General features: G+C 37.6%; 1 protein-coding gene across 1 annotated transcript in view; it reads right to left on the reverse strand.

The window, feature by feature from the left end:
• Nucleotides 1–6,877: 6,877 nt before the first annotated feature.
• The window catches only part of CCDC93 (coiled-coil domain containing 93), a 45,134-nt gene continuing 31,784 nt past the window's right edge, over nt 6,878–20,227 (reverse strand). Inside the window, 8 exon segments of the mRNA XM_032220487.1 lie at nt 6,878–8,069; nt 8,723–8,835; nt 9,704–9,788; nt 13,800–13,837; nt 15,016–15,032; nt 15,035–15,097; nt 19,011–19,119; nt 19,406–19,477. Coding sequence (XP_032076378.1) covers nt 8,033–8,069; nt 8,723–8,835; nt 9,704–9,788; nt 13,800–13,837; nt 15,016–15,032; nt 15,035–15,097; nt 19,011–19,119; nt 19,406–19,477 — 534 coding nt within the window. The 3' untranslated portion in view covers nt 6,878–8,032.

Below are 20,227 nucleotides of genomic sequence, written 5' to 3' on the forward strand. Positions count from 1 at the left end.
CTTTGTGTGAGTTAAATGGTTACAATCAGAAAGATAGCAAATGTTGATTTAGCATCTGGGCTACGCATTCAAAGTTACCAGTTCTGATTTGTAAGTGCTTTCTTAAATCTCTCATACATGCTTCCACCTCTGTTGAAAATGCATTTATATCTTGCTTACATACCTGGCTTATTTGGAAGAATTTGCCTTTTGAAATTGCTGCCATAGCACAACACTGGAAAGCTGGCAGTCATGCTTAAAGGAAGAGCTGTTTATATGAGTTGCTGGGAATTTGGCACAATAGCAATTTAATATTATATTATTTAATAATATATTATTATGAGTAATATATAGTTAGATTCATAGACTAAGATTGTGTGACTAAAATGATTCAAAGATCTAAGAATTATTAAAATGGTGTTTTAAGAACAGAGGTAGTTTCAATCCAGGTTTTTGTCTTAATATTTCATTTTTTTTCCTATTTCCAATCCTCAATCCTAGCATCACCCAGAATAGCAAGGTCAATGAACCAGATTTTCTTCTTTCCAGTGACTGCTCTACAATTATGCCTATGTGTTTGGATCTTAAAAGTCCCATAAGATCTTAACCCACTCATTTTCCAAAATCTTCTCACCTTGATGGCCCAAGTAATTTTTACTACATTCAAATCCAAACCTCTGGCAATTTCCAATGAATAATTTTAGCCAAGCAGTCATATTACTGCTTATTGTCAGTTTGTGAAATTTTTATTACTCTTTAAGAACTATAGCAATAGCAGTTAGACTTATATACTGCTTCATAGAGCTTTCAGTCCTCTCTAAGCGGTTTACAGAGTCAGCATATTGCCCCCAACAATCCAGGTCCTCATTTACCCACCTCGGAAGGATGGAAGGCTGAGTCAACCTTGAGCCGGTGAGATTTGAACAGCAGAACTGCAGTCAGCTGAAGTAGCCTGCAGTGCTGCATTTAACCACTGCCCCACCTCGGCTCTATAAGAACTGCATGTAAAGCTTCACTATTTTCTATTTTAATAACGTGACTTCTCCTAGATCAGGGGTGTCAAACTTGTGGGCCTAATGCGTCACATGCTAACCATGCCCATTCCCGGTTTAGTGAAGGGAAAAAGTTGTGATGCTTCACGTGACAATAATGTGTCATTGCATGTTTTACACCCCTGTCCTAGATGCAACGTCCTGTTGACTCTTTTTTTCTCCCGCATCTGATTGTGTAGATGTAGTATGAAGGTGTGGGCAGGTGGTGAGTGTTTTCTTTCTTCCAAGAAAAAAAAAAATCTGGATTAATAATATGGATCTGCATCTTGAAAATGTGTAGACTTCGTATCTTCAATCCAGGGAATTCTGGGAGTTGAAGTCCACACTTCTTCAAATTGCCAAGGTTGAGAAATACTGATCTAATGTATACAAATGTGTACAAATAGAAGACTTGTCTTTTGTGCATTACTTTTGTCTTTATAGGAACCTATAAACAATGATAAACATTAACTGGAAAACTAAAGTTTCCTGGGCACTTTTCCTGTTATCAATCTTAAGGTTACTTAATAGACTATACTATTCCCACACTCAAGGCTTGTCTCATAAAGATGAAAGATGCTTTGAGCACTAACCCTGTGTTTCTTGAGGAATTGTCTCCATTCAGAGAACCTTGACAACAAAATTGGACTTTGTAAGCCAGTTAAAGCAGGTGATCAAAATAGGATCACGTGGAAATTTTTTAAAATAAGAATTGCCTTGCTGTGGTTTCCTAATAGTGATAAATCTGGTACAATCCAAGCCTATTCACTTGAAATGTCACATGCAGTCATTAAAAGCTGTTGCAATCAAGATGAAATGGTACAGATAGATGATATATCGACTGCATGGTGTGACGATTTCATAAATTAGATAACTCTAGTTTCATAATAGCAGCTGGACAAAACAACCACCAACTAGAGTTGTTCCACTATATAAGCTACCTTGCTTTTCAAATAAGTAAATTGCACAAGGAAAGAATTATGAAGATCAATTCTGAAATCTAAAATATATTTGGGGGGGGAGGGAAAGATAATTTTGGCACTCACCTACAAAAAGGGTCCGTTATTCGTTGTATTTAAGTACAATGACAATAAAGATTATACGTATATTTATTGTGTGGGAGATATCTTTCTCTATGTATGTGAATAAATCAGCCACATAAGTTACTTATAATGTGAAAAGCTGCTTTCTGAAGTGTTTCATATTTCAGCTTTTATTAAGTAGGGCATCTGAATGATCTGAATGTTTTCATCAAAGGCTGTAACAATAGCAAATTGTTTTGCTCATGAAACTTCTGCAGCCTGCTTTATTCCCAAGCTTCAGCTGTCAGTATTAACCAATACACTGGGAGAAAGAAAACTTCATTTTTTTTACACTTTTCCACAAGATAATGCTTCTACATTTGTAACAAGATGGTTTTAAATATTGCTCACCCATATCATTAAAGAGCTGAAAAACTACTATAAGATTGCTTTTACATAGAAGAATGCAAGCCTTTCCCTTGTAATTATTTTAGACATCGTCTTTCTATAATCTTATTTTCTACCACTAACCTCTGATACAGGCTTTACGCTCGCTCACTTGCTCGCTCACAAACACACATTTTGATGATAAACTCACACATTTTTTGTAGGAAAATTCTCATTTTTAACATTTCTGTACAGAGATGCTATCTCTATGCTTTCTGCCTTTATCTTAGCAAACATGGTTTCCAACGAAGCAGTGTTTGCTTTGTACTCTTCCACATTCAGATTATTCTAACTCAGAAACAAAAGAAATGATAAAAGGTTAAAGAGTTGATTGTACTGGTTGTCAAAGCACTCCGTTTCTTGGGACAAGATAGGAAATGTTTCTATCATAACTGCAGTCATCATGAAGAAAAAATGAACGTTTTAAAAAAAATCAATGCATAGTAATAGTTGCAAACTTAAATGTGAATTAGATTAGCCTCCATGTTTTTTACAATTTTGCTAAGTAAGAAGAAAATCCACATCTCTGAATTTTTGTTACAAGTTAAAGGGAAAGGTTCCCCTTGCAAATATGTGCTAGTCGTTCCCAACTCTAGGGGGCGGTGCTCATCTTTGTTTCAAAGCCAGCGCTGTCCAAAGATATGTCTGTGGTCATGTGGCCAGCATGACTCAATGCCAAAGGCGCACAGAATGCTGATACTTTCCACAAAGGTGGTTCCTATTTTTCTACTTGCATTTTATATGCTTTCAACTGCTAGTGTGGCAGAAGCTGGACAAGTAACGGGAGCTCACTCCATTACGTGGAGGTAAGGATTCCAAACCACAGAACTGCCAACATTTCTGATCAACAAGCTCAGCATCTCAGCCACTGAGCCACCGCACCCTCCCCCTTTTTTTGCATACTCCCATTTAAAGGGAAAATGCTTTCCTTTTTATATATATTATGTAAAATATAGAAATAATTTAGCTTAATCTAGCCTGTCTTCTTTTACTCCAAATTATAGCTTGCCCTTGAGAGAAGGGAAGGTTATTATTGCAGCATGATTAAATAAAAACAGTTTCCCTCACCCTCCCAAAAAAACATTGGAATAGTGTTTGACAAATTAAAAAAATGGATCTTAAGGTGTGAAGGAACTCCCTTACTCCTTAGGGAAAACCATCAATGGAGGAGGAAAGTTGACTTCCTCCACGATAGCAATTATTTCTGTCCCACTGTGCACCCTCTAAAGCTACTATACAAAACAGTTTGGTGGTAATGCCATCGTTCTGCATCTTACAGGCTCCACTAATTGTCTCACAGATATTAAAGACCATCTTATCAAACCATTGTTTTTCAAACAGCCAATTTGATGATTACTTCTAAATAAGTTGGTGTCCAAAGGGAAGGCTCACTAATGCAGTGTTGAACCTAGAGAGCCCACATATGTATTTTCAATAGGATACAGACAAACTCTTTAAAAAAAACCCAAGAACCACGAAGTGCTGAATATGGGCTTGAGGAGCACTCAGTCATCCTGAAGCTACAAAAGGAATTTTGGACTCATAATTGAATGCATTTGACAAGTATTAAGTTATTGGAAGTTGGCGAAACTTTTATTGAGGAGAGCATTCCAAAGGATATCCAATATTTTTCAGAGCTTTATCTTTGTTATTAAGAAGCTAAGCTATATTTCAATTAAAAAAAAAATTCATCTAAGCCTATTTGTTCACCAATAAAGTTAGGTTTGTTCATTCCATGTTATCCAAAAAGTAACAGAATTGTGAAAGCTTTGTCCTGAAAAAAAAAAAAACCAGTTCTGGATATCCTAGTCTGGTCATAATGACTAATCACATTGTCATTATGTACATTATGTATATGGGTGTGAAGATTATTTCCTAAAATATAATTATATAATTATTAATATATATAAATATATATATAAATATATAAAAATATAATTAACTAATAGAGCAGCAATTACCTATCCTGATCTTCAGTCTTTGCTTCAGGTATCCTGAATGGAATCTATTAGAATGGTATACAGGTGGTCCTCAAGTTATGAACACAATTGAACCCAAAATTTATGTCGCTAAGTGAAACATTGTTAAGTGAGTTTTACAACCTTTCTTGCCACCATTGTTAAGTGAATCACTGCAATTGTTAACTTAGTTGTTAAATGAATTTGGCTTCCCCATTGACTTTGCTGTCAGAAGGTTGCAAAAGCTAATCATGTGACCCTGGGACATTGTAGCCATCATACATATGAGTCAGTGGACAAACGTCTCAATTTTAATCCATGATGTGTGAAAAACGGACATATGTCACTTTTCAGTGATGTAATTTAGAACAGTCACTAAAATGAACCATTGTAAATCAAGGACTACCTGTAATTACGTGTAATCTACCTTCCTTTAAGCTATCAGAACAGAGATATAGATGACACATTATGTCATTTCCCCATGTATGGGTTTCATATGACTTCCACCACCACCTGGATCATGTTTATAGTAGAGGCTAGGACAATGATTGCTAACCTTTTTTGGATAGCATGCCAAAAGCGGGGGGAATTCAGGGAGGTCATGCGCGGGTGTGCCTACACCCATAATGCTATGTGCGCGATCCCCCCACATGCATGCGTGTGACCAGCACAACCACCCCGCTTTTGGTGTGCTTTTTTCGCCCTCCCCAGGCTCCAGAGGCTTTCTAGGAGCCTGGGTAGGGCAAAGACAGCCTTCCCTCACAAAGGCTTCAAGAGGCTTCCCTGAAGGCTCCGGAGGTCAAAAAACGGTCCCACGAGCAAACCAGAAGTGACTTCTGTTCGTTCCGGAACTTCTGGTTAGCCCGTAGGTCTGGTTTTTCGCGCTCCGGAGGCTTCAAGGAAGCCTCCAGAGGGTGAAAAACAGCCTTAAAAGAAAGCTGAAGTCAGCTGGCCAGTGCGCACATGCACATTAGAGCTGACAGAGCAACACCTCACATGCCCTAACAAATGGTTCTGTGTGCCACCTATGGCACGCGTGTCATAGATTTGCCATCACAGGGCTAGGAAAAAAGTAATGAGCATTTTTGGCAGTATTTATGCAACCTCACTTTCAAGTACAATGGTCCTTGACTTACGATCACAACTGAGCCCATCATTTCTGTTGTAAAGCGAGACATTTATTTAGTTTCGCCTTGTTTTATGACCTTGCTTGCCATAGCCGTTAAGTGAATCACTGCAGTTGATAAGTTAGTAACCCAGTTGTTAGAGAATCTGGCTTCCCCATGACTTGGCTCGTCAGAAGGTTTCAAAAGGTGATCACATGACCTTGGGACACAGCAACTATCGTAAGCATGAACCAGTTGCCAGAATCTGAATTTTGATCACATGACCATGGGGATGCTGCAACAGTCTTGAGTGTGAAAAACAGTCATGTCACTTTGTCAGTGCCGTTGTAACTTTGAATGGTCACTAAATGAACTGTTGAGGACTACCTGTACAAGCATCTTCAGATTTTACTGGGGAATTAAACTAAGCTTATAAGAGACAACTATTGTATGTATCCTAGGCAAAAAGCAGTTAAGACTATTACATGTTAGAGGGATTAAATATTTAAAAAGCAATAGTATGTCAATGCTTTATCTTTTTGGAAAAGATATTGGTTCGGCACCAGTAACTCGAGTCTTTAGCACAGTACAATGCATTTCATTTTCATTCACATCATTTTGAAAAGAAGTAAACCCATAAAAAGCTTGAATGCAGAAATAAATGATGAATGGTGGGCTTCACCACCACTCAGCATGGCTCCAAGAATGATTGCTGGAGGCAACTTTACAATGGGGAAATCTGTAAAGCAAACACCTTTGCTTTTTGCATTTGAAGAACTTTTCAGTAATAAACATGTATTACTACAGTACATAAACATGTATTGCTGTTTCAGCTATCACCATCTAGTGGGATGTCTGGATTTCTGAAGATAACTTGAATAACCAATAAATATATCTAAAAGAATCCACATTTAATAAGGGAATTGTAATTTACATTTACAGAGTTTTTTTGAAGAATATGAAGTACTTAAAGTTGTACTTATAATTGGTATTATTTCTGGTATTTCAGACCTTAGCTGAAAGCTTGGATTACAGACTTTACAGCTCACTTTTAAGTAACTGTTGTACTGACAAGTGATGCCTCAAAATCATTTTAGTTTGATACAGAAATTAGGCTTATAAAATGAGCTAATAGATTGTTCCCTGTTTTAATTTCCCAGCCACATCAACAGTGGCAACACATGGTGAACCTTGGATATTCTAAAAAATTTAAACAGGATCTCATCCATAGAATCCTGGAGCTAAGAAAAAACATCTCATGAAGATAACTGGAAAACTATTTCTCTGTCAAGACATAAAACATATGACATATTTCAATGAATCACTGAGTCAACTCAATTTGAATGAGACTTCATTTTTATTAGTTTTCTCACTGAAGAAGAATACAGATAATACGACTGGTGGTAGAATGTTTTGCCTATAGTACTGTAATGCAGTTTGAACTTTTTTTCCCCATTGCCCAGAATTCTTCCCAGTAGATGAGCAGTAATATACATTTGCTTAGTAAATAATACATTTTAAAATCTTAAGATCTTTGCCAGCTTTCAAAAGCAACTTCATGGGTATATGACTTTCCACAATGCTACAAGAAGCATTGCACAGAATTTAAGTCAGATGGGTTGAAACACAGGTGAATACGAAGACAGACAAAAGGAAACCAGACTTGGGGGTTGAATATGTGCCAAATCCTTCCTCCCTATTCCCGATCTTTTGACTTCCCTTCCCTATTGAAACAAGTTGATCAAAACAATTCCCATCTTCAAATAACTTGCATTGTCCAAAACCAGTTCCGCTATTATCGATGGACACTGTTTAAAACAAAATTCCAATGTTGAAAGGCAGATGACAATACAGGAATATTAAATCCTAATTGCACAGTGAGGATGTGTACATATGTGTGTGTCTGAAGGTGTTGCAAATGATTCCCTCACAGTAGGACCTCATCATTTCCCCAGTATAACACAAAAGTGCCCTCTACTTACTTATACGGCATTTTGGATTCAGGATATTTATTGCACATGTCAACTGAATGAAAGTTGAATGCTATAATTTGGGCTAAGTAAAATTGTTCTTGCTTGAGACTCACAGACTCAAAAAGGGACCAGACTACCACTTTATGAAGGAAACATATATGCATATATGGTAACAGAACTGCTTGGACTTTCATATTCCTTTTTTATCATTACGTTCCATGTGATTATGTCCAGGTTCAGTTTGCTCCTTATGCACACAAGAGGGCAAAACAGAGCACTGTAAATCCAAGTTCAATATGATGTTGGCCAAAGAAGGTAAAGGTTTTGTTTTACATATTACTGATTTATTCTCATGCTTCAAACATGATGTGCGTATTGCAACTGAAATTTTAACTAGTGCAAAGATAAAATCAGATTACATTTTTGAATAATGCTGAAAAATGTTTAAGAAATAATGAACCTGATGACAGCAAAACAAAAAATTTCTGCCTGAAGTTCTTCAGGGACCCCTTGCCTTCAGCTTCGACAAAAGCATTTCATTTTTACGGCATTCTGTTGATGCAAAAGAGACAAGTGGGTGCTTCAAAACTTAAAAGAGACATCTAGGATAAACAACAAGGCTAGTCCTGCCTGGCATTATGCTGTGGCCCACAGGTTGGGGACCTCCTGTTGATTAGGAACAAAACCACACAAAAGTCACTTGTTGAGATGTCTAGCTATAGAAATTAATCAATCAATCAAACAAATAATATTCTAAGTTCTGGTCTGTCATAATGCATGAACATAACAATCCCACATACTGCTTCAACTTTTAACTACCAAAATTAAATTCAGTGATTTCATAAGCTGCTTTATGTGACATTAGATGATAAAAGAATATATGGTGATTATCAAAAAACTTTGTTCAAAAGCAACCCTATTTTAAAACATTATCAAGCTATGATATGTAAACCAACATCAAAAGTAATTTCTGATCCTTCACGTAACATAATCATTGTGAATACCATTGAAACCGGGTTTCAGGAATGACCTGAACTCTCTGAATAAAGTTTGGTTGTGCATTGTCTATTATATAGCTGTCACATTTTGCTGATTGTTCTTTCCTTTCTAAACCCCGGTACAGTATCCGGAGTAGCAAGCTGCTCAGAAACTCTAGTAGAGAAAATATAAATTATACCAGTTCCATAACCACCACCCCTCTTTTACCTCTTTAAATTCTTTGACTGTTTGAAGTAAAGTCTCTGCTTCTCTAGCAGTTCCAAATATTCATCATTTAACTGGTCCCTTCTCATTTTGTTTTCTTGTTTTTTTCTCTCCAACTGTTGTAAGGAAAAAGAAAAAATACAAATAGACTATGCAACACCATTCAATACACAGTAACTACACCAATCTACCTACCTACCTATCAAAAGAAATAAAAACTTTCAGATTTTCTCCACCCTCCCTCCTCCCGAAAAAACTGCGTTCTACAGCATCTTAATCTGTAAATCTTTAAAAAGGGAAATCGGAAAACAGGCAGACCCTGAAAGATCATATAATAAAGTTCTATAAGCTCCTCAATACCCTAACTCTTTACCTGTGTTGTACCTTTCCTTGCTCCTTCTGCTTAAAAAATAGAACTTAGAAAAACTCTTGAGCCTCCACTTTCACAAACCATATTCATATAAAATCTAGATAAAAGAGACTTTACTCTTCTCTCACAGTTAGTTTCTGTCCTACCCGAATCCACAATGGATCAAATGAAGTTTAGCCAGAACAAGCACTGGCTGCTTTGAACTACAACAGTCAAAACTGATTAAGTAAAACTAAATGCTTTGCAATATCATCCAGTTTGCTAATTACAGTTCAAATAATATAAGATGCAGGCAGTATATTGAACAACTCTCTTATCTCATCCAAAAAAAACCCCTAACAATTCCTTTGCCAAGATGAATTGCCATACTTCAGTGTAAAGGTTTTGACCTATCCAGCCTCAGATACCCCAATCAAAGCAAAATTTTCAGTGGCTGAACAGCTCTTAACCCTTCAGTTGAAATGTGCTTCTCTGAAATGTTGTTGCAATTTTCTGCAGCACATTGAGCTATGCTCATAATTAGAGGAAGCAAAAGGATACCAGCAAGGAATTCTACTGACATTTGAAAAAGGAAACATGCACAAATATCAAATATCTAGAAAAGGCTATCTAACCTTCATTCGATTCTGTTTAATTCCTTCTACAATCGTGTCCATTTGTCGCAGGAATTGGTCTCGAGCACTAGGGGAAGCCATGGCTCTGAAAGGAAAAGAAAATGTTTTAGATGGCAGACACGAAGACTGAGAATGGAAAAGTGAAAAAAGGAGATTTTTTGCCCACTTTATTTTTTCTACAGCAATCTACAGTTAAAGGAGGATAGCATACTATATGTGTAGGTGTAGGTGTTCATTCTACTCTTTTTATGTAGTCTTATTTTCCTGCATTTGACATGTCCTGCAGTTTCTCCTCCAAAGTTTTCAGTAGTGTATTTGCCTTTGTTTGCTTCTAGGGCTGAGACTGAGTGACTGGCCCAAGATACTCAGCTCTGGCCTAAGGTGAGATTAGAATCGTGGTCTCCTGGTTTCTAGCTTGATTGCCTTAACCACTATACCAAACTGGTCTTTATATACTCAGTGGGATTATCATAAGCTTATGATAATAAACCACCCTATAATGAGAAGGAAGATGTAGACTTTACTTCATTAAAACATTATTTGGAAATTGTACCCTGCATCTATGAAAAGCAGAACTGAAAGTTTAAGGCTCTCAAACCTAAAGTCCATGGCCATATGTAACCTCATTGTAGCCGTCCAGAATGCTTTGTAGACCCTGAGATACCACCTAAGTGATACCTAAGCAAAAGCACTGAACTAGATATCCAAGATGCACAACAGGGTAAGGAGTGGTCTGGTTCCCATAACTTGCCACAGTCCCATCCAATGGCTTTTCCAGCCTAGGAGATTATGGTTAAGTGGTCTCGCCAAGTGATAACTTCAAAGCTGCTCACGGCAAATAGCTCCTGTTCTCAGACTCTGTGGCAGGTAATGCCTTAGGTAAAGACGAGGAGGAAATGAAGTTTGTCAGGAAGGAAAGATAGGAGATTAGGAGCTGCCATGAGGAGAGGTACGTTGAAGAGGAGGAGTCATAGGCAAGGGCTGGAAAAGGCAAAAAGCAAGCAAAGAATTCTCTGCCCAGCAAAGAGAAGGAACAGAAAAGAAACCAAGGGGACAAACTATAACTCCAATCAAGAAGAGACCAGAAAAAGAAAAAGGCAGGATTTGGGCAGCCTGATACTTTCCTACATTTCCTTCCTTCCTTCCTTCCTGCCTGCCTGCCTGCCTGCCTGCCTGCCTGCCTGCCTGCCTGCCTGCCATCATCCATCATCATCCATCCATCCATCCATCTTGACTTGAACACCTAGAAGTAAACAAAGTAATAGCCAAAAGCCAACATGGGTTTGTCAAAAAACAGATCATGCCAGACTAATCCTATTGCATTCTTTGACAATGTGACAAAATTAGTGGACCAGAAGAATGCCATCGATATAGTTTACTTGTACTTCAGTAAGGCATTTGATAAGGTAGACCATAGCCTACTACTAGATAAAGTAGAGTATGTGGGTTGGACAGCATCACCACCAGATGGATTCATAACTGGCTGACCAACAGCACTCAACGTGTAGTCCTCAATGGAACTGCATCTTCATGGAGGGAAGTATGCAGTGGAGTACCCCAAGGCTCTGTTTTAGCCCCTTTACTGCTCAACATCTTCATCAATAATTTGGAGGAGGGAATAAATGGGGAACTCATCAACTTTGCAGATGACACCAAGCTGGCAGGAATAGCCAACACTCCAGAAGACAGGCTTAAGATACAGAAGGATCTTGACAAACTTGAACATTGGGCAGTATCTAATAAAATGAAATTCAATGGTGAAAAGAGTAAGGTTCTACATTTAGGCAAGAAAAACGAAATGCACAGGTACAGTACAGGTAGTACCTTGCTCAACAGTAGTAACTGTGAGAGGGATCTTGGAGTCCTAGTGGACAACCATTTAAATATAAGCCAGCAGTGTGCAGCAGCTGCCAAAAAAGCCAACACAGTTCTAGGCTACATAAACAGAGGGATAGAATCAAGATCACGTGAAGTGTTAATACCACTTTATAATGCCTTGGTAAGCTCACACTTGGAATACTGCATTCAGTTTTGGTCTCTATGATGTAGAAAAGATTTGGAGACTCTAGAAAGAGTACAGAGAAGAGCAACAAAGATGATTAGGGGACTGGAGACTAAACATATGAAGAAAGGTTGCAGGAACTGGGTATTTCTAGTTTAATGAAAGAAGGACTAGGGGAGACATGATAGCAGTGTTCCAATATCTCAAGGGTTGCCACAAAGAAGAGGGAGTCAAACTATTCTCCAAGGCATCTGAGGGTAGAACAAGAAGCAATGGGTGGAAACTAATCAAGGAGAGAAGCAACTTAGAACTGAGGATAAATTTCCCAACAGTTAGAACAATTAATCAGTGGAACAGCTTGCCTCCAGAAGTTGTGAATGGCCTCAACACTGGAAGTCTTTAAGAAGATGTTGGATAGCTATTTGTCTGGAATGGTATAGGGTTCCTGCCTAGGCATGGGGTTGGACTAGAAGACCATCCAAGGTCTCTTCCAACTCTGCTATTGTATTGTATTGTATTGATTTCTGGCAACTGCCTGACGTTTTCTTGGCAATATTTTCAAAAGTCCTTTGCCTTTGCCTAGGGCTGAGAGAGGGGTCAACCAGATGGCAATTTTCTATTTCACAGAAAAGGAGGGATTTTGTTACTAAGCGAAGACTGAGTCGAACTGGGAGGCCACCAGGCAAGGGAGGCGTGAGTAAAAAGATGACAAACATGATCTCTGGGCAGAGAAGCAGAGTTAACACCCATTCCTGGATTGTCTACTCAGCACACTGGAGAAAAGGAGGGTTTTGTTGTTGTTGTTGTTAATTTAATAAAGGTATGATTAACAGCATGCTGTGATACTTTCATTCTCTTATTTTTCACTTGTCAAAGTCCTTTGTATCAATTTAGGAATAAGAGGAAAGCTTTAGTGTGGCAACCTTCCAGTTAATGGAAGCAGTTCTCATGTGGCACTCATTATGATTAAGTTTGAGACATACATACATCCTTTTAACAAGTGCTCCAAATCATGTTCAATGAGGATAAAGAGCTCTTGCTAAAACAAGACAATCTTGGCTGGCAAACACTCTCAGGAACCCCCCTGAAATATTTCTGTTTGCAACAAAAGTCTCTGTGTGTTTGCAAATACAACCACGACCAATTATGGTTTAGCTGAAAACATGCCTAGGGACTCGTTTCTTAAAGTGGTATAGCTGCAAACCAACCTTTATGGTTTCTTGGATGATGTACAAAACTGACACTGTTATTAGTTCCAGCCATGCTGCCTGAGGACAAACAATTTTTACTTATGTGCCCTAAGTAAATAAGTTTGATTGAGAAGAATATTGCTAAAGTACAACAATACATGAAAGTCAGTTGGAATAGTGTTTAAGGCACCAGGATAGAAACTGGGAGATTGCAAGTTGCCAGGAGTCAAGAACAAAAAACCAAATACTTAAGAGGACCATTTTCTATTTCTCCCTGAAACACAACAAATAGCATATTTATTGTTTATTTATTAGAGTTTTTCTTTACCTTGATTACTTTATAAATAACTCAAAATGGCAAACATACCTCATACTCCTCCCTCTATTTTCCCCATAAGAACAACCCTGTGAAGTAGGATGGGCTGAGAGTGTGACTGGTCCAAGGTCACCCAGCTGCCTTTATGTGCTTAAAAGGGAATTGAATGCACAGTTTCCTGGTTTCTAGGCCAGTACTAATTAGCCACTAGTTAGCCACTATACCAAACTGATTCTCTATACCAGGAATGTCAAACTCCTGGCCCATGGGCCAGATGTGCCATGTGCTGACCACGCTCACCCCCGTTTTAACGAAGGGGGGGAGTCAGAATATGCCACATGATGACAACGTGATGCTGCAAGTTTGACATCACTGCTCTACACTGTTTAAAAATTCAGAGAAAAAGTAGCAGGAGTATATATTTTGCACTAGCAACTATAGCTATTGGTAGAGTTTTATAATTCATGATACACTGTAATGTATATGTAAAGGCTTTAACAATGTTTCTTAAATTGAAATTGAACACAAGAAGTCATGAAACTATGCTTAGCACAAAGGAGCGGGAGGGAATGTGATCAGTCTACTTACTGCTGGAAGTTATCATGAACGGAATTAAGCAAATTAACCTGAAAAAGCCAAAATATAAGTTTTCCAAGTAAAAAGTTTTTTAAAGTCATTCAAGCAATAGACTTGTTAAAAAGCAATTTATATACAGTATGATTGTATATTATACAATAGAGTATTGATTACATGATTACTGGCACATGAACATGTACTTGCAATCATTGTGGTAAGAATATTTATCTATGAACCAGTTTGTGTTTACCTTGGTATATTAAATGCAAATACTATATGCTATCACATTTCCAGCACTATATAAAATGTGTGCTGGCAGGAAATTTAGATTACCGCAGTCTAAAATATCCAAATATTTATTGTATTTACAAATATACCACTGTTCAAGCAAGCACAGATATTTAAATAAACACAACATAAGCACAAATATGTGTTGCATTTGTGCTGATAATAAATAAAGAGAGACTAGTATAGATCTATTTCAAACTATTTAGCTGTTATCAGCTAGCCATACCCTTACTGGGATTTGAACCTGGGCTGTTTTTACATGTTAGGCAGTTGTATTAGCCACTAAGCCACAAGCTTTCCTCCCTTATCAGCTGTGCCAAAGAAATAAGTAAGTGTTATGTCAAAGCACTCAATATGCCCAAATATGGAGGGAGCATACTGCTTCCCTTTTGGCTTTCAATTCCACCCTAGGAGCCTTCTAGGCAGGAAACCATTTTTGTGTTACATTTATGCTGATAAATAAATAAGGAGACTAGTATATATCTATTTCAAGCTATTTAGCTCTCATCAGCTAACCATACCCTTATTGAGATTTGAACCTGGGCTGTTTTTACATGTTAGACAGTTGTTGAATTAAATAAAATTGTTGAATTTTCCCATAGAAAATGGCCAAATTACACTGTGGTGAATTGGTTGTGGTGAGTTGGCCACTGTGAGTTAACCACAGAAAGTGACTGTGGCAAATTCTCACATTCTGTGGACATCAGTCACTGCTGAACCTATCTTTATATCTACAACATTAACAATATTTTAAGGCAAAGGGTTGTTTGCTTTACAAATTCGAAGTGTACCCCAATATAATTTTTTAATAAGCAAGCATAAAGTGTATTTTAGTGCTAAATAAGCAGATGTAGGATTTGAAGCAGCTGAATTATTTCATGATATATCAAGCTCAAAAATAGGCTTTGTGTTTTCCCAAATTACTGCAAATTTTATTTACCTCTTTTTCCAAATACACTTTTTATCATCCAGTGTGTTGTAGAGGGTAAAAAACTGCTTTGTTTCTTTGTGCGTTGCTGATACTGCGGAAAAATCAAGAATTCAGAAAAACAAGTTAAAAATGTAGCAGACCACAACTGATTGTATATTATTTACCGTAGTTTAAAGGCCATCTTCCTACTCCAACAAATATTCAAAGATGCTGAAACAAAAATTAAAACACAAGGAAAATAATTTCAAAATACAGAATAAAATGAACAGTGAACTAGCTCCCAAATCATTAAGACTTAAATGTCTAGATCAGGGGTTCTTACTTTGACAATTTTAAGATAGGTGGTCTTCAAAATCCCAGAATTCCCAAGCCAGTATATACCTTTTAAGGATAGTCTCCTACAAGTAGTCCCTGGTTTACAACTGTGATTGAACCTGGCAATTATGGTTGTAAGACATGACAATCGTAAAGTGGTTTGAAAAAATCATGTCTGGCCAAATCCAGCTGTTGTTACGCCAATGCAGTGGTTGTTAACCAAACAATGAGAATATTAGGTGAATCCATTGTTCATTATGGCCTTTTCTTTCTGCTGGAAAGTGGAAGTAAATGCCAGACTTATTGCAAATCTCTATCATGTGATTGCAGGACACTGCAAAAAAAAAAAAAACCTTTTGAGGGGGTCTGCTGTAACTTTGAATGGTTGTTAAGCAAATGATCATAAGTTGAGGACTATCTATATTATAGTAGTTGAGATGTGATGTAGCAAGGCAAGGCATGCTATATCTAACTGTCTCAGAATATGTCACAATCCAGATATCTAGCACATTTGTTCAAAGGAAATCCTCACTAAGCTGCCATCAGTGAATCCAATGTTATCTCAATGTGTGTGCACAGATTTTTTTTTCAGTAGTCTAGTTCTTTTCCTTATGCCAAATGATGATTATCAGGATTGAAAGTTTGTATTTGCCTTTATAGTGGTTTGATCCATTATGCTAAAAGAATGTTTATGCATTCAGGATGTTTTCTTTTCACAGATCACTATTGCTCTCTTCATATTTTTATATACCATTAAAGTAGCACCCTTTCTATACTTAAATGCTCAGAAAGAGATCTAATAAAACCATTTCATTTAAGTGAGTAACTGTATGGGTTATGGATTTCAGCAGACATTCCTCTGGGTGCCTATGTTAAGAAGTGCATCCATTTTTGATGGAATTGTTCCTACATAGTTCTGTTTCCAAAACAGCGAATTACTAAATTGCATCCTTAATCTACACCAGGTGTCCCTAACCTGTGGCCCGTGGCCCACTACCGGGCTGTGGTTTATTTGCACATGAGTGGCAGGCAGTGCATTCGCAGCCCACTTGCAACCCCACTCACACAAATGAAACTGTATGTGCATGCACACATGCCTGCCCCTCACACAAAACCATCCCTTTCCCCCACCCCAATGCCACCAAACCTGAAAGGGAATGCTAGTCTACACCATGGATTCTGCAATTTCCCCAATCTTAAATAGCTCATTTGAAATTATTGCATTTAAACTTTACAGGCAGTTCATACTACAGTCATCAAATTACTAAACAAACCCGCTAGTAAAATCAAGTATTTTCAACCATCTAAAAATGTTAAAAAATACAATTATAATACCCCAATTTGGGACTAAGCATCAGACTACGACTGGAACTGTTTTCTGTTATGAAAACCACCCATGATCGATATAATGGAACCTCAAATACCTAGCCCTAATTTATTTTGGGTCAAGTGTCTTTTAAATTTTCAAGAGGTTATCAAAAGATAAGAAGTGACCAAGAGGTTGGCTGAATCTGTTTACTATGCATGCATATGGATGGATGGATGAGGATGGATGGATGGATGGATGGATGGATGGATGGATGGATGGATGGATGGATGGATGGATGGATGGATAGATAGATAGATAGATAGATAGATAGATAGATAGATAGATAGATAGATAGATAGATAGGAGAGGTGGGGGCTTGTTTGGCTCTGTTATTGTATTTTCTTTCTTTCTTTCTTGGAGTCTGTATTTTAACGTTGTGAATAAAATAAAATAAAAAGAAAGAAAAGACTAAGCTGGCAAGCAATCAGCCAGTCTAAAAACACCAGGCAATAGATCTTAACATAAAATCAACATTCTGTGAATTGTAGCTCACATAAATTATTGGAAGTGACAGAACTTCAGCTAGTAAAGGAAAAAGGGTTATTCTAAATGATTTGTAATGCTCGTTTAAGCATCTATCAGGCAGGCAAAAGGTAGAATTCTCCTAAATCATCCATTCACTACATTAAGCACAACCAAGAAAAAAAATATATCTGTTCTGGAAAGAAATAAGGCAGAATCTGACACAAAACACTCTACAGGCTATTAATGGTACTGGAGAGCCTGAAAAGGCATAATGGTAAAACTCATATATTATTCTGATGTGCCTGCTGATCCATCATATGCATGCATGGCTATGCACACACAAATGGACCAAACAGATCAATCTGCTCTATTATATTTTTACTGCCTCTTACTGCTTGATATGTGGTTCTATTTTACCACATTCTTTACTTCCGTGTCTATATGTATGTGTGTACACACACACACACAATGTTTAATTCACTGCCAGCTTTTGAGGAAAGCTGATGTATTTTTTAATTTAAAGTAGTTTTTAAGGATAAGTAATGACAAATGCCAAACTACAATTGCAGACTGGCAAAACATCAGGCTGGGAGTACCACACCAGTGATGGGAAGAACCCATTCAGTGCAGAGATAATGGCATTTTCTACCAGGATAACTTTAGTATTGGTCACATTCCATATACAGAGTAAATTCTGCTTTCACAAAGCATAACACACAGACATATACTGTCAATCTCATCTCCAAACCAAATATGCAACTTCCGTTTAAAAAAACCTGAGAGACACAAACTACATTCAATTTCAGAATACACTGGTCTACATGGAACATGAGCTAATGTCTAAAAAAGTTCCTAGACCTTATGGTTGTAAGCAAAGATCTGTAAATACCTACACTTCTGGAAGAAAAGAATCCAGAAAAGGATAAACAGTTGTGCTCCCCACTTAATTTCCCAGTTTTATAATTCATCTACTACCTGCAGCAAGAGATAGCTCTGTCAAATGCATCTGTTGGGAAGCAGATGCCATGTTTTAATGCTCTTAACATTAGTATTTATCCAAAGGACTTTTCAAATGTAAATAGACTTTAAACAACTTCAGAACTCTAAAAAAACCTAACCCGTCTGCCATTTATTACCCAACCTTTATAAATAGCGTTATAAATTAATTTTATTAATTTTTGGAGTTAATAGAAATAAGTGAACCTCCCAATAAAACAAACTTCTGGATGCGCAATCCTGCATTAATTTGGTTTTCTTGGCAGCGTTATAGACACTGCTTGGTTATTGTTTTCAATGGTTGGTTATTGTTTTTAACTTCCTAATCTTGTGGTACAGAGAACCAGTTGGTGGGCAGTAGAGATTTAAGGCCCCAAGGTGGAAACCAGGAGATTGAGAGTTCCAGTCCCGCTGGGTGACTTTGAACCGGTCACTCTCTCAGCACAAAAAGCAGGTAAGGCAGACTTCCAAATATATTGCCAAGAAAATTGCAGGGACTTCTCTCAGAAGGTAACTGACTCAAAAGTATTAATCACCACCATCTAGTCTACAGCTCTGGAATTCCGAGGAGGGAATCCCATCAAAATCCTAACAAAGGCCAAACATACATAGCTTCTGAGATCAGCCAAGGTTGATTTAGATGCTGCCATCTGCTGAAATACATGCTTATTATCTTTTACCTACCCACCCTCAAAGTCACAGAAGTATCAAATCTTCAACCTGCAGGCAATTTTTAAAGTACCCGAGAGGAGAGGCATAGGAAGTAACTATCCAAAGGAAACTAACAGAGCTACTATTAGCGAGGTGCGTTGTCATGCTCTATAAGTTCATGCTATTTAGCAGTGAGAGATACACATACCTTGACCATACAGTTCAATAAATCTCTTCTGGTACTGTGTCAACTCAGCTCTGCTGGGCACCTCATCAATCTTACGTTGCAAAATAGCTATTTCCCTATTTCGGCGGGCCTGAAGGGAATTAAAACAAAAAATAAAAACTAGGTAGCTTTTAAAAATGGAGCAACCTTCCAAAAGAACTTGATAACAGAATCGATTGTGCTACAGTGCAGTTACTTCCCTGGGACAAATCTTGTTGAAATAGCTTTTAAAAAAATAGTTACATGAAATGATGTTTACATTTGAAACATTCATTTAAGAAATTAACATTCATACATTAACCAGAAATTATGTTGAACATGATGGAAAAATGGGAAGAAATTTATTAAATTCATCCCCCCCCCCCCCGCTAACTTACCAGAAGAAGTCTGATCTTCTGCAGTTTCTCTTTCTCCATTTTGTATTGTTGGTCTATAATTTTAGTAGGTTCCTAATATTCAAGACATAAAAATATCCATATTCATGTGAGCTGAATTAAGATCTATTGAAACCAATGAGGAGCAGAACAGTGTACAACAATACAGGTAGTCCTCGACTTACAACAGCCCATTTAGGAATCATTCAAAGTTACAATGGTGCTGAAAAAAAATGGTTTATGACTGTTTTTCACATTTACAACCGTTGCAGCATCCCTATGGTTACATGATCAAAATTCAGATGCTTGGTTCATATTTATGATGATTGCAACATCCTGCGATCATGGGATCAGCTGACAAGCAAAGTCAATGGGATAGCCAGATTCACTTATCAACTTGTTACTGACAACTGTGGTGATTCACTTAACAACAGTGTCAAGAAAGATCGTAAAATAGTGCAAATCTCACTTAAATGTTTTACTTAACATAAATTTGGGCTCAATTCTAATCATAACTTGAGAACTACCGTATTCTTTGGAGTAAAAGACGCACCTTTCACCTCCCCCCCAAAAGAGCGTGGAAATGTTGGTGTGGCTTATACACCGAATGCAGCCATTTTTTGCCTCCCGAAGCCCCACCCCCGGATCCAATTTTTGTGAAAAACGGGCCAAAAACAGGGGCGTTTTTGCCTTCCTCCACATCCCCAGAAGCACTCTTCAGCAGGATTGGGAAAAGGGAAAAATGCCTCCATTTTGGTGAAAAACTGGCCATTTTTCACCAAAATGGGGGTGTTTTTCCCTTTCCCCACACCCCAGAAGCACTCT

Source organism: Thamnophis elegans, chromosome 1 (genome assembly GCF_009769535.1).
Source record: "Thamnophis elegans isolate rThaEle1 chromosome 1, rThaEle1.pri, whole genome shotgun sequence".
Lineage (NCBI taxonomy): Eukaryota > Metazoa > Chordata > Lepidosauria > Squamata > Colubridae > Thamnophis > Thamnophis elegans.